The sequence below is a fragment of the Enoplosus armatus genome, chromosome 15 (genome assembly GCF_043641665.1).
Source record: "Enoplosus armatus isolate fEnoArm2 chromosome 15, fEnoArm2.hap1, whole genome shotgun sequence".
Classification (NCBI taxonomy): Eukaryota; Metazoa; Chordata; class Actinopteri; order Centrarchiformes; family Enoplosidae; genus Enoplosus; species Enoplosus armatus.
In genome coordinates this window covers 9,162,256-9,177,508 of record NC_092194.1, presented here as the reverse complement: position 1 = coordinate 9,177,508, position 15,253 = coordinate 9,162,256, and the positions used below count along the sequence as shown (strand labels likewise).

The 15,253-nt window shown below is 44.4% G+C and overlaps 1 protein-coding gene across 1 annotated transcript in view; it reads left to right on the top strand.

The window, feature by feature from the left end:
• Positions 1 to 15,253, top strand: part of LOC139298094 (latent-transforming growth factor beta-binding protein 2-like) — a 78,891-nt gene that overhangs the window by 33,717 nt on the left and 29,921 nt on the right. Inside the window, exons 6-9 of the mRNA XM_070920959.1 lie at positions 1,995 to 2,201; positions 3,203 to 3,486; positions 4,654 to 4,756; positions 12,649 to 12,723. Of these exons, the coding sequence (XP_070777060.1) occupies positions 1,995 to 2,201; positions 3,203 to 3,486; positions 4,654 to 4,756; positions 12,649 to 12,723 (669 nt within the window). The remainder of the gene's footprint in view (positions 1 to 1,994; positions 2,202 to 3,202; positions 3,487 to 4,653; positions 4,757 to 12,648; positions 12,724 to 15,253) is intronic.

Here is a 15,253-nt window from a genome sequence, read left to right as displayed (position 1 = left end):
CTCTTTGGGGAGGACCAAGCTGACTTATGAATATATAAACAGGTTGATGTTGCAGATTTATGTGCCCATTAATGGGGCTTTGGAACATGGCGTAGATACTCCAAACACTTCAGCGTCCTGGCAGAGGCCTTCCACAAGATTACATTCCTGGCACCTCCGCTTTTTCCTGAGCAGCAGTTTGTTTTTATGCCCCATTTTTTAATTCTCTATAAGTCTCCCTTCATTATGTAAAAGCATGTGTTAAAGAGTGTGTTAAAAAGAGATTGCTTTTCATTTAGGCTCTCGCATCCTGTTATTGCTTGGGTGTGCGTGTTCGTCGAGGAATGTCAAGTGGACAGCAAACAGTTATCTCATGCTGTTGTTATGTTCCTTGCACGGTGCAGTAAAATCTAGCTGGATAATTACAACAGGCTCCCTTGATACGCACCCTGTGTACAGCACTTACATTAAAGCCTGATATTAGATTGGGTAGAAGTCTGTTTATTGAGTGAGAAGTGTGTGCGTATGTGTGTTGTTAAATGGACAGACAGATAGGCAGACAGGGAGCGTGGGGTGCAGAGTCGACAGTAGGTTGTTGTCTAAGAATAGTTCCTGCCCCATGCTGGTGTGGGACTGGCCTGACACAGACCAGCGCAGACCTGCATCGCACATTGAGAGGATTTAATAGCCTCCTTGAGCTGATAATTTAGCCAGCATGTCTAATCACAGGGGGCCTTCCTGTGTGTGGGGACACCAACACTGGACCTGGTCTCTCTGTCTGTCTTTCCACATCTTTGTTTTGTCTTCATTCTCTCCATTACTGTCTCTTTTCTGTTTTCAATCTAGTCTATTCACATTCTCCTCTCCTAATCCCTTTCATTCCCTGTTACTCTTCTGTTCTTATTCCATCCCTCCCTCTCTTCCTCCTCCAGTCTCGCTGTTGTTAATGCTATGTGACAGGGGGCTCATTCCCTACATGCCATCGAGACTGTCCAGCGTCTCTCTGTTGCCTGTTTGCACCCTGTTAGTGTGTTACTGTCTGTCTCAATGAGACCGAGAGGATGCAGCTCACAGCATGTTTCCATCACTCGTGTCCTCTTTCATCTCGTAGTATGTGGGCCAACTGTATCTCAAACTGTCTTGTAAAGCAGTCCTAATATTTGAGGTGTGTGGTACTGCTGAGCCGGGAAAGTGCAGTGCTTCGCTTTTTCATCCTTTGTGCCCCAAAATGGTTCGTTTCTTATTCGTCACGGTTGGATGGAGTTTTTTCATTTGATAGTCTTTGATGTTTTGAGTTAGGTGAGGTCAGGTCAGAACGAATCTGTAGATGGGAGCAGGCTCAGGTATGTAGGGTGCTGGGCTGGCACCCATCCCTTAAGCCAAAAGATAAGGCCAATGAAAGGGCTGTGAAAGCAGTACTGTCAAACACCATCTGGCCAGTGCCGACCTTTCCTCTTTTTCTCTCTTCCATTAACTATAAATCAAACTGTAGGCTGAGCACGTTTTGGGATTCAATTTACTTACGTGGTTAAGAGCTAGTTGCCCTCCTTTGAAATGAAAAAAACAAGATTGGATGGCTTTGGAAAGCCAGCGAGGCAAGCGTTCCATACAGATATCCACGCACTTGTTATTTTTCCTGAATTATTACTGGATGAATCATCACTCATCGCCCCGAACAGGAGTATGTAATTACTGAACATGCCAATGAAGGAGGTGCAGCGTGAGGGGCTCTGCCTTCAGGACAATGTTGAAATGTGGAATTAGGTGTCTGGTAGTGCCAAAGCAGAGAACAGCATGACCATTGCTAACCGTTTGCAAACAAAGCCTGTCCACATGAAGCCTCAGCACATGCACTTCCTATTAGGACTACCCCTTCTGTTCCTTATTACCGGATCCTTGTGTATGAGGATGCATAAATCTGTTCAATTAAATGTGACGCTAATGAATCTCTCCCTTCTAATAACCTCTTCATCTTTTTCTCTTTAAATCTGTTTCTCTCTTCTTCCTCCCTGCAGTCTTCTGTCAGATACCCTGTCTTAATGGAGGCCGATGCATCGGCAGGGACCTGTGCTGGTGTCCATCAAACTCAACAGGGAAGTTTTGCCACCTGCCAGTCCCGCCCCCCGCCAGACCCACCCCTCACAGCCACAAGGACGCCAGCCACCATAGACCAAAATCTCCCTCCCACTCCATGTACACTCTCCCACTGTCCAATCAGCAAGGTAATCCCCCAACACTGTGGCAAAGGCTGCTCTTTGATTTTGAACCCTGTTTACCGTGTGGTACTCTGCCTTTGCTGGCCAGCAGCAACGGATGACTCAGTGGAAGTCCTCATATTGTTCAAACAACAATGCTGCTTTTATCAAACAGAAGTGGATATTAGAAACAGAGCAAGGCATCATAATGAAGTTATAAGAAAGGATCTAAAAGATGTGCTCACTTTCCATTTCTATATCTGATATAATTTTTTATTTCCTTCTCGCGTCTGGCTCAGCATCTCGCTCTGTTTAACAGTAAGTAGAAGCAGAAGCTTTGTCTTCTATAATTTAAATTCCACTCAGAAATCTTCCATCCTCCTCCATTTTGAAGTAAATTACACGAATAATCATAGTTAAATGACATGAGTCCAATGTCTGTATTGTCATGTCAAAACAAAGGAATTATCCTTCCTGTCCATATGCTTTATATACGCACAGAGGCAATTTCATGTCCTGGACTCTTGATAAGGTCTACTTCTTTTCCTTGGACTCTCCCTGCCGTCTGTCTGAGAGACTATGATTTATGAGAGCGGGTCAGGATTCTGGGAAAAAACCCTGGCACTCACTGAAGATAGATGCTTCCCCTCTGTCAGAAGGACAAAAGAGCTCATTCTCCACATTGCAACATCTTCTCAAATCCTCGACAAATCTGTTTTTGGTCTTTAAGATGACTTGATTTAAACCAGAGAATCCGAAACTCTTTGTGTTGTTGTTTTGTAGTATCTTAATAGTGTCTTCACAGCCGGGAATTCCCCAATGTAGGTCTCATAACTTGGTGATGAAGCAAGCTAAGTGTGTGTTGAACAAGTTTGTGCAGGATGTTAGCTGATAGCTCGCAAACTGCACTATGTATATACAGCTTTTATCCCTTGGCTGAGGATGCTTCCACTTAAATTATTCAAAAGATTTGAAACTATAAACTATCTGCTATATTGTATAAACTGTGTGAGTCTCTCCTTTTCCAGTGTCTCTCCACCCATCCTTGGTGAACGTCCACATTCAGCACCCTCCAGAGGCCGAAGTCCACATCCACCAAGTAGCTCGGGTCCAGCCGGGGCAGAGATCGGCCACCACAGAGGGGGCTCACTCTGTCCAGCAGCGCTCCCAGCCTGGGAATGGACATGAACCCACCCATGAGCATAACAGCAGGCACCCACACACCAGTGGGAATGGCCACGGCCACGCCAGACCGCACAACCGTCAGAACGGACATGTGGGAAGATGCTTTCAGGAAACAGTCGATGGACAGGTATTGTGTCAAGTCATTAAAACACACTATGTACGCTGTCATCACTAGCTGATGTAAGCCACCTGGCGTATCCTAGCCCATCAGAGGTGTTGAAACCAGTGGGAGAAAGTGTTCCCATCCCATCACCTTCTCTGATACCTGCTGCCTCAAACAGGAAGTGGGCCTGTGGCTATGATTTATGTCATGTCCAGGATTTATGAGCTCTGACCACACTCTTCATCCCATGTTCCACCAGTTCCCCCAGCATAGGCATGTTATGAGTTAGGATGCGTTCAGAGGACAAAGGTTAAGCTTGAAATTTAGCCCATATACTCCTCTTTGTGGTTCCAAGGGGAAGACTTTCATGGCCTGTATAGCACCATGGATACAGTATGGCACGTACCGCAAACTGACTGTACTTTGCATCGTCAGGATAATGTATGGATGTCACAACAGACATATATCGAAGGGAAAATAAGTCAGGAAAGGGAAGGACTTAAGTGGCAGTGCGTGATCTTGGCTAATCTGAGGGTACTGCAATACTGCATCTGTTTGCTTGGCTGTGACAAGGCGTTCTTAGCCTTTAGGCAACAAACCAATGATCAGTTGTGTTTGTCAGCATTATTCATAGAATAAGTTTGTTTGTGCTGAACTGCAGTTCCCAATTTCTCTACTCTGGTTTCATAGAGATCTTGAAATTAAACCTTCCAGTCACAGTGATTTTTCAGAACCCAAACAGCACTGTCTCAGAAAAGGAGCGTACAAAAGCTCTAGCCTGTAGTTTTCCTTCCTCTCCTGCCAGGATGCCAGTGTGGTGTTCTCCAGAAGAATGTCCTCTCTGTTGCCTCTTTAGTTTCATAAATCTCTATTGGCCAAAAATCCAATAAGTAAGGTCTGATAGGAATCTCTCTTCACAATTAGCCAAGTGCTTTAATGAGGCATGCCAGGAGGTTCATAGTTGATCTTGTGTTTATGTCCTCCTTCAACTAACTGGTCTCATATGTGTCTGATTTGCTCTCTGTCCTTGCAGATAGGTATGCACGCACACTCTGACACAAACACACTTACAAATTCTTGCCATTGCCAACGCACACACATTTGCACGCAAAGAAGCACGCATGCACAAACATGTAACACTCATTCTCAAAACTTGTTCCTTAGATTTAACACAGATGTGTGTTGTTGCAGTGTGGAAAGCCTCTGCCAGGCCTAACCAAACAGGATGATTGCTGTGGAAGTGTGGGCGCCTCCTGGGGTCTAAACAAGTGCCAAAAGTGTCCAACCAAACCAGGTAAGCCCTCCTGACTTAAGCCATCAGATCTGAGAATTTTTTTGTTCCGCTCTGTTCCATTACATACTTAAATCTAATCTATCTCTAATCTGGTCTAATTCTGTTGGTATTATTTTCTGTTGTGCTATTGGTATGTTGATCTCTTGGTATTGTTGAACTGTTATTCACGTTGGTTCAAAACAGCAAGACGCAGCTGGGCTCTACTTTCATAGTGCTGTATGTTAAGGTGTTTTGTCAGTGTTATATGTTCAAGAAGCAGTTGTTTATGCTCGGTGGATTTTTACAGCATTAATCACAGTATTTACAACAATACTGATGACTGATGATGATTAGCAGATAGCAATCTTCATTACACTCCTAAACTGTGCTGTGTGACTCGCCCATGCACCCAGTTGAAATAATTAAGCTGTTTTGGCTTCCATAAAACCAAAAAGCAAATGAAAACACATTTAGCGTGAAGATGAGAGCCTGGCAGGAGTGCCACCCACCCTGCGGGCAGAATGAGCCAACGTGGCCTTGAAAGAGTGAGGAAATGAACAGCCGCAGTTCAGCTGCTTCCTTACCAGAGCTGCGGTAGGTTTGAGAAACAGCAGCAGGGTGGTTGTCCGGTGGCAGGCAGGGTGGGTGGTGACACCCTTCACTGTAGGTGGAGACTTTCACTCAGCCTGACAGCTCTGTATGTTTTTTGCGGGGCATGGTTATGTCCCTGCGCTGGTGCAGGACTTGCCCTTAAGGCTTCATGGGAAGTAGCTTTCGTGGCACACAGGGACACTCAGTTAGGTCCCGGCACTCTTGCATACAATCATGTTACGGCCATGCCTGCAGAATTGGCTGTCAAAAGTCCTCGTACCCTGTTTAATGTCAGACCGGACCTTAATCAGAAGCAGACATCATCCCTCTCTGTCTCCTCCATCTATCATAGATGCCGATCCATTCCTTTCTCTCAAACTCTCTATCTCCCTCGGCATGCCAGATTCCCGCTCTTCCTAAATCCCCGGCACGATCTCTTTTGGCTCCCAGATGTTTTCCTCTGCTCCCTCCTTTGAAGTTTGGGGGAGAAGCGAAGTGAATACCCCATTCGTTCATATTTTTGGATGTTTTGGGGGGCAGCACACTGTAGGCCTGGGTCCCAGGTCACACGCAGGCAGGGGATAGAGAGAATGAAAGAGAGGAAAAATTAAGTCAAAATGAAGTCATGTACTATGTCCCAGAAGTCTTGGAGGGAACTTTAATAAGAGAAATGCTTTGAATTCTTCCAGAGTGTTATTGTTCTCAGTTTAGACACTTGGCTCGATCTTTCAGCTGCATTCTTCCCTTACTGGCTGAGACGTACGCTTTCTTACGTGTTGACAGGAATGATATACAACCTGGAGACAACAGCCCCTGAAAAATGATGCAGTTCTTTTTCATTTCATGGTGAATGGGTCAGTTGTCATCTTGCAGTGTGGGGGAAAAGTCATATAGCTTTATAAGAGTCTCCTGTGTCTCTTGTTGAGTATGTGATAATGATGTCATGAAAGCCCAGTTTGTATTTTTGGGGTGTAATGCTACCATTGGTCAGTTTATAGCTGGTTACAGAATGCACTGTTGACTGAGAGCAAGCATTGCTACTTCATTTGTTTTATGGCATTTATAGATGATGCCAACATGACCACACTTTGATGGCTACAGTTTGCAGACAGGGTTTTTAGTAAGTCTTTGCTTCCTTATAGGCCTTCACATCACTGCCAGTATATTTGCATCAGCCACACTCGATGCAGCAAATCGTTCAGTATCAACTGATAATAATAATAATGATACAGACTCATAATCTATTGCTGTTGTTGCAGCCAGAAGTCTGTGAATATATATGCATGTCAACACAACTGACGGCATTATATAGCTGGGTATTATTTATTAGTATACACCAAGGACTTTATGTCACTGTTGTGGCAATAAGGGAGGCGATTAAGTATGTGTATGTGAAGGAGGGCTGACGTTATGGAGGCATGAATGCCAGCGTGTCCCATCTCAGTGGGAGACGAAGCCTTTAAAAGTCACATGCTGAGGATTCCTGGGTGGTAATGAGATCCAGATCAACCAGAACAGGCTGCAGTCAGCTCCATCCCTCTGGTTCTGATGATGAGGTGGAGTGAAAAAAAACCCTGCACTACCACTGCACTCTGTTTGAATTTCAAACTGGCTCAGTCTAGGAGTGTAGTTTCGAACTAACAGAGACTGATCTAAAGGTGGGCCTCAAGTATCAGGGCTAACTGGTGACTTGTCGAGTCAAGTGTGAATTTGGGTGCACAAGTCCGATAAGAAGCACATGGCAGAATCTGAGAGGAGGTTTATCCTTGAAAAGCAAAGAGCTAGGATAGTGTTCTTCATGCAGCTCTGGGGATGACTTTAGGATACATTCAAGTGACAAGTAATCTGAGGTTCCCTAAACCAACTGAAGGCCATTTGCTGTGGCCTGGGTCTGACCCATATTGTGCTGTTGGCATGATTCTGTATAACTGTGCTGGCAGCCCCTCCCTCACTGCGAGTTTCACAGCTAATGGAATTCCACAAGCCGTTTGTCTCTCCATCTGTCATTGCTGGGCAGCTTCCTTCTCTGTGACGCTCCCTGTCTGCGATGCTGGGAGGCTTCCCAGGGAGCCAGATCAGACATCTCCAGAGCCTAAAGTAACCACCACACCCACAGGAGCCTTGGCTTCCTCCAACTATGCCTCCCTGGGTCATCGAGGTCATCATGATGTCACTGCCCTAGCGCTGTCTGCCTGTTTAGCCCCTCCCTCCTCCTCTCTGTGTCTCTCTGTAATGAGGACACTATTCTTCATGAGGTTTCGATCAATAAAGTCAGATGAGGCAAAGGAGGAGGGGGCCTACAGAGCGCCACGACTTCCAGATCTTCCCACATGAGCTCATCCCTCCCAAATCTCCCATCTATACCCCAGACATTTAATCTGACATCCATCGAGGGGCCAAAGCCTGCGCTTATTGGTTTTTATTAGCGCTGATCAAACATGAACACTTGTTAATGACCAACAAAAACCAGAGATACATTGACTTTGCCTCAGAAGGCAGTGAGAGAACAGATGCATTGGAACAGCTCCACGGCAGCTTCTCATGGTGATTAGATAGAGATGTCACATATCTTTGACAGCATTTGATTCATTGATGTTGACTTAGTGTTATCCCTTCACAACTAAAATGATGGAATCTATTAGCCGGGCAGCAGTGTGGCTAATCAGTGCTGAGCAGACCTAACCGCTACGAGAAACCAATCCCAGTTGGAGGCAGATGGATGTGAAGTTTGTGTTGCATTTCTTAATTGGATACAAGCTAAGCTAAGCTATTTTTTTTATTGGGAATGTACCGTGGCATGCCGTCTTTTGGAACTAGCCCAGGTGGTTAATATTCCACAGTGAATTGGAGATTATAGAGGAATGTGGGTCTGGTTTAACTGTGTGTTTGATGCGGGTTACATTGCCATCAACATCTTGGAGAAGGGCGTTAAGCTAAATTGTCAAACTACAAACAGAGATGTAAAATGCATACTTTCATGAAGAGAAACAATGAACAGTATGTCTTGAATAAAGATTTAATGTTGCAGAAAAATAAAATAATCTCTTCATCAAAGCCTTTGTTGCTGCCTCACATTTGCCCTGGGGTGGTAGTGTTGAAGACTGTTAATGATTGAGCAAATATCTCGTAGCTTTTACATGGATTTGTGTGTATGTCTGCATCAGCAGGAGGATGGTGATATTATTCCCATGTGTCCTAATTGATTAGCCTTTGCCTCACCAGCAGGGACACATCATTTACAGGGCATGTGATATGGACCGTGCCAGAATGGCAAATGTGGCTCGTGCCAAGGAGACATTCTGTTTTGAAAGCAAATGACTTCCCTTTAGGCTGTTTGCTCCAATCAAGCATTGGCTCAAAGGCCAAGAAGAGATGGCTTTGCCATCTTAGACTCAAAAGACCTGAAACCCTCCATGGTGATTAAAGAGCTCTGTTTGCTCCTGGTTTTCTCTCAGCGGCACCAGTTTGTCCCGTGGCGGCATGTCAGAAAGTAAATTGCTGGAAAGGGTCCTGAGGAGGGCTTGGCTTTGGTATTGGTTGTTTTCCTATAGAGTGGCCCCCAATGGAGTGGAAAGGAAGACTGTCTCCTGTTCCCGTCCAGTGGATGGCATCAATCCCTCCTCTGTCCTGTCTCCCACGCGTTCTCAGGTTTTCCAACCAGTTAAGTGGAGAAGCCCAACGCTGAGGTTACCTCCCAGGCAGGTCCCTGGGAAAGCTGGTGAAGGGCTCTGAGCCCTGTGATTGATGGACCAGACCTCTCAATCGTGTTAGAAGAACAGCCCCCGGGCCGGGTGGTCTGCGGAGTGATTGTACCAAATTAGCAATTAAAGATTTCTGTACAGCTGAGGAACCCGTCTGACTCTAAACTCTCTCCGTTCTCAGCCTCCTGCCTCCTTCTCTCTTTACTTTCTCTCTCATTTTGCATAAGCTGTCCTTTCATTTGAATACCCTCGGCAGGCCCCTGCATGGAGCAAATTTTACCCTTGTTGAAAAGAAACTTGAGGGATTCATTCAAATTTAATTTGGGACAACACCACCAATCAAGAAGCTCCAAGGAATTTGCATTACACTTTCAGGTCAGGGAATTCGAGCAAATATTATTGAACAGTTGCCAGTGGAATGCACAACACAACTGAATGGAGATGGACAATAAATTAGTAAGGGGTGACAAAGTCTTTTGTTGAACAGGGCTAAATGGATAGACAACAATTGGAAGTTTCTGTCTGTACCCTCAGTGGATACAGACTGGTCTGGGTCTACAGTCTTTGTAACCAAGGGTGACACTAATGATGCGCAGCTTGAACTCACTCTTGCAAGCCACTGCCTGTGTTACTCTGTTTTCTACACAAATGACTGTAGAAACAAGCATGAGAGCGGACACATCATTAAATCCTCCGAGGATACCGCAATTCTTATATATTGTTAAATAATGAAAATGAAACGTCCAAGTTGTCACTGACACTTAGTCCTGGAGCTTATCATCCTTTCTTGAGGTGAATGTTCAGAAGACTTGGTTCTGATTTGTTGGTACAGTAGCTTAGGATTCAGGCACAAGACGTAACTACAGTGATTTATCAAACCGTGCTCCAACATTACATGAATTAATCAAACAGCCAAGACTCTCTGTGTGTTATAATAAATGCATCCTACAGAAGGCAATCAGTATTTAGGAGGGCTGTTCAGCAGCTGGTTTTTAAACCTTACAGCAAACAAATTGCCCTTAGGGAACAATAAAGATCTGCTGGACTGAACTCTGATAACAAGCAGTTTTATGTCCAGGACGCACATGCGGAAATGTTGAGTACAGTCTACCAAATTAGATTCTATGTGCACATAAAGTTTTATGAACATCTACTGCAAATGTGTCAGGAATATGTGGAAACATGCCAACTTTACATCAATGTTTAATGTCTGTACGCTACTTCTTACATAATTAGATTTTACAGCCGCTCAAGACTTCTGCAGCATCTCAATCTTTTCTCTCAAGCCATTTTAAGAAATGAGCTGTCTCTCAGATTCATGTTGAAGTTGTTACTGACTGCAGAGGTCCTCACCTCCCTGCTAATAAGCTTTATTGAGACACCCGGACCTCCCCCACTGGGCTTCCCTTGGCATGTGCGCCCTGCTGTCACTCAGGCCAGACTTTCCCTGATCCCAGCGCTGCAGGAGGGCGTGCCCACCGCCCTACCACAACAGCTCATTACTCAGAAACTTTGAAAGGGGGATTAGGAGGGTGCGGAGGAAGATGAGGAGGTGGGCAGACAGGAACAGGGGCGTCGCTTTGACACAGTTCCCCCCTTTTCCCGTTGCCCCTTCATGCTGACCCACTTCTGCTTTGTCAACCCTCAGGTACATTGACCCTGCCTGGTCCACTGGGTCACAGCAGGACCAAAACATAACTCAGCTTCCAGGACCGCGTTCCCAGAAAGCCTCCATGTGGCACACATTCCAGTCACTCCTGGGAAAATGACACAAACTCGTGACTGATTGCTGGGTTTTGTATTGATGTTAGATGTTTACAGGATTGCTGTGTTGCTACCCTGTAGACAGCTGAGAAAGTCTTGTTTTCTGCCCACTGGGTTTGGAACTTCAACAGTACGAAATTCTTTGCACTTCTTTCCAACTTTGGAAATGAATGACTGAGCTTGTAAAACATTCTAATGTCTGGTGGCAGAGGTGGCTGAAGAGGACCAATGGGTTACAGAGATGTGATCTTGTCTGGTCCTGCTTGCCCACAGTCAGGCTCAGATAGCCCTGGTTTTCTGGAGCTTTGGTCACAAACACAGTGCAACTTTTCTCCCTTTTCCCAGAACAGTCTGCCAGGGGAAGAGATGGGTTTTCTTCACTGGCAAAGCTGTGACTGTAGTTTCTTGCATGCGTCACCTCTGCTTTCAACCCTTCGCCGCTGTGGCAGCAAGTTCAAAGCAATGCTGTACTTTGGTAAAATATTATGTTTTCTGGCCATGATGAAAGATCAAAGATTGTCATCACTGTCATTTGTTCCTATTTTCTGTGAGTGCGAAATCTTGGATACCTTGATTTCTCCTTTTTACTCTCACTGGATGATGATCCAAGTAAAAATGAATGCTGCATTCTGCCATTATATGTCCTGTTTCATATTTTGGGAAAGTAAAATGCCTGTTCATGAATTTGAAAAGCCCACTTGAGCTGAGGCATAAACTTTCTTTTAATCTTGGCAGAAAAAACATTGTTCCTGTGTGTTTATGTGCTAAAAGTGCAAAACAGAATCATGGCTGTCATGATGATGAAACAATATAAATCAAGGTTCGACCGTCATTGCTTTAAGCCGTCGGATTTATGACTGCAATATGTGTGGACTGTAATAGTGAGAAACAATTCCGTCATGCTAACAAGCATGTCATTATTCTTACAGCTTTCCTCGCCCAAACACCCATTTTTTCCCTCCAAAATCAGAAGTTGGATCATCTCCTTTCAACATACATATGAGGCAAAATTCTTCATCTCAGTTTATGTCATGGAAAGATCTGCTACTTATAATCACCCTGTCTCTGTTTAGAAACCTATAGAACCTTGTACGCACTAGCTCTTTCTCTCGCTGAAACACACAGAACAGACACTTTGCCATATGATAGTCACATTGACCTCTGTACATTTAATGGAGCATGCTGGGGCTTGACTGGGTGCCGAATGAGTAATGACATAATGTTTTCTGGTCTTTGTCATTATGGCTGCTCTGGGGCATCAACAGACACACCGTGTTATTTACTGCAGCACTTCTGTGAACCTCTAATGTACTCACCTGAAGCACTCACCATACGATTTTTTATTGCTCTAAGTTTTGGAACAATCACCTTCGTGTGAGCCGTACATTAATCGTCATTCCGAGTATGCACAGTTAAAGTATTAGTCTCTTGTTTAAGTGGATTTGCACTGTGGTTGATGATAAAGGTCAGGGCTGTCACATAGGCTTCCTCAACATATTTATGATGTAAGCACTTCCTTCGTCTGTCCCCAGGGTCTGAGGAGCGTTATAGGTAATATGATTAGAAATGACGTCGAGTGTTATCGTTACATTCTGCTGGATGGCAGTGATGTCTTATAAATGTGGTTGATGGGGATCCATTTCCATACACTCACTCTAGCGTCCCACGAGGCCCAGCTGTGGGTCCCCCCATTTTTCCTCCTGCCAAGATGCTCACATCTGTAAGTTATATGGTCCCCTCCTAAAGCTGCGATCCTCTTCTCCCTCTGCGATGAATGCAATGCTTTGTGGCAGAGAGGCACGGCACTGTAAGATCATTTTGCCCTTTTAAAGCTGTGCTTTCTCTTTTTGTTTGCAGCATATGCAGTGATTGCAAATGGACAAGTGGAGTGTTCCAAAGGTTTTAAAAGGATGAATCTCACACACTGTCAAGGTAAGCTATGAAATGTGTTGAAGAATGTGTATGTAGTCATGTTATCATATGATTTAAGCCACTGCATATTTTAATAGGTAGCTTGCCCATAACAAAAACATAGCTTATATTAAATAAAATGGCATGGATGTGGTAAAAACTTACTGCCCATATGTTTCCATGCTTACATGGACCCCTGGAGACCTCTATAAAAGTAGTCCCTGCTGAACGTCTGGCCCCTATGGGAACCAGGTCAAGACTACAATTAGCCTTGGTCCAGGGTCAGAGTTCAGCAGCCAATAAGCACCTGGAGCTGCTGTTTTAATTGGTCGTTGGGGTTCTGAGTGGAGACTGGTACGGCAGCCTGCGATTATGGTAAATGTGGCTCTCTGAGTATTTGGAAGGGAGCTTTAGTTGCAGACCTGTACAGCCATCTGCATGTAAAAAGAAACACAGCTTGTTCCTGAGCACACTCTGTATTTTGCAGCATCCCAGAGGTGTTTAGTGTCTTCATGTAACCACCCACAGTGTCAGCTCTGTCGACCGTCTTCCACTAGATAACTCAGACTATTTATATTTGTTGGTGGTGTTAGTATACGGCACCAGAATTAATCGACGTGAACAAATAAACCTCGGCTGAAAGACACAGGAAGAAAGCACGGCTTAATCTGTGAACAATGCAACTGATGCTGACACTTTCAATAACAAAATGTAGCTTTGGTGACAGCCTACTTGAGCTGTGTCAATGACTTGATTAATGGTGTCATAATCCAAAGAGCAACGCTTACTGAAGCCTATGGAGTGCAACAACATAACGGTCCAAATGGAAAGCTTTGACTACATCTAAAACAGGCCTCTGGTTCAGCAAGTTCAACATGTTTTCTGATCTGCACTGTTCTCTTGGCCTGTTGATATTTTCAGGTAATGATTGAGCTGGGAAACATATTTTGATAAAACAAAGACCTGTGGACAAGGACACACTTATTTTCCAACAGCGTGTCAACTAGCCAACAACTGTGGAAATGTATCTTTCTATTATTCATGCTTTTCGTTTGTGATTGTTTCAAGATGTTCCTCCCTTTTAGTTGCTCATTTCTGGAGTTCCAAAAAAGCAAAGCTGACAGTTACCCACAACATTTACTGGAGTGCTTTAAAGTCTCAGTCCCGTTCAGCTGCTGCTCCATTCCCAAAACATTATTTCTAATTTCAGGTCTCGCAGCAACCGCCAAGGAGGCAAAAACCTGCTTTTTCTGGGATTTTGTCATTACTATCAGGATGGTGTCCAACTTGCCAAACCAGGGCTCCTCGTCTGAGCTATTTGCAGTGTATTTTACTGGAACAGAGCAGAGCTTGTCTCATATTCAGTAACACGCATGATTTACCACTCTTCCTTTGTACAATGACCCTTGCGGTCAGTGACGTCCACGCTACGATAAGACCCCTCATCAGAGCCACACGCTGCCCTCTGACTTCAGAGACGATTCCTTGTCTTCAGAAGCTGCTTCTCAGAAACTAGGTCAGCTGGATTGGCAATTTGTTACTGTACTTGTTATATGAAAAGCACACATAGATGCATGTGCAGTCTCTCTTGTGTGTGGTAAAGTGGTGCCGAGAGAAGGTCATGTTACTTATACACCACTTCAAAGAAGAGATGATAGAGGTCTTACGTAACTCTTTTGACATTTTGGATAAAGTTACACACGATCAATTTTAAAACACTGACATTTGACATTTATCATGTTGAATACTGCCTGGGTCAACAGGTTGAGACCTCGATATATTAGGTTATACAGTAGGAATTTGTCTGTTTAAACTTACATTTCCCAGTACTGCCTGTTTTGGCTGTATTTTGAGAATGCTCATTCCCTCTATTCACAGTTTTCTAAATGGATGCCTTTTTGGCCCCATAAGTTATGTCTGGTTTGAGACTTCCAAAGTAGTCATAAGGTACTCCCTTTAGCCATAACAGCCAATGCATATTAAGAGAGTAATGCCTCCAATTTCCTTTACAGTGTCCATAAATAATTCCGCAGGTGTTTATGTGAATCTTGCTTTTTCCAGAAGGTAACAGCAGTCAAGGTCAAGTGAGGTCGCAGCAGACTGGATGACCCTTAATGCAGAGTTTGGACCATTTTTGGATGTATTGCAGTCGTCAATATGTATCATCAGACAATAAAAACAACTGTGATAAAAGATGGAAACTTCTTACCAAAAGGACTATTTGTCAATGAAAGCAACCAAGCATAGATTCAAAATAGATGTCGAGATTAGTGCTGGTCATGACAGGTTGTCATGGAAGTCAGTTTCAATCCCGATCAACCCACCAGCAGACTGTAACAATAGCACTAATCTGGGACTCAACCGAACCATGGATTAAAGACCCCATGTGATGAAGGCTGAGCCCAACGCTGACCTGAACTCTGACCAGATAGCATGCTGCTTAAACTAAACCCAAGTCCCCACAGCACTTGCGTACAGAATATTGTTGTTCCTAGCTCTTTAGAGCGTGAATATCAGCACAGGCAGGCATGACATCTGTGGTCTGCTTCAT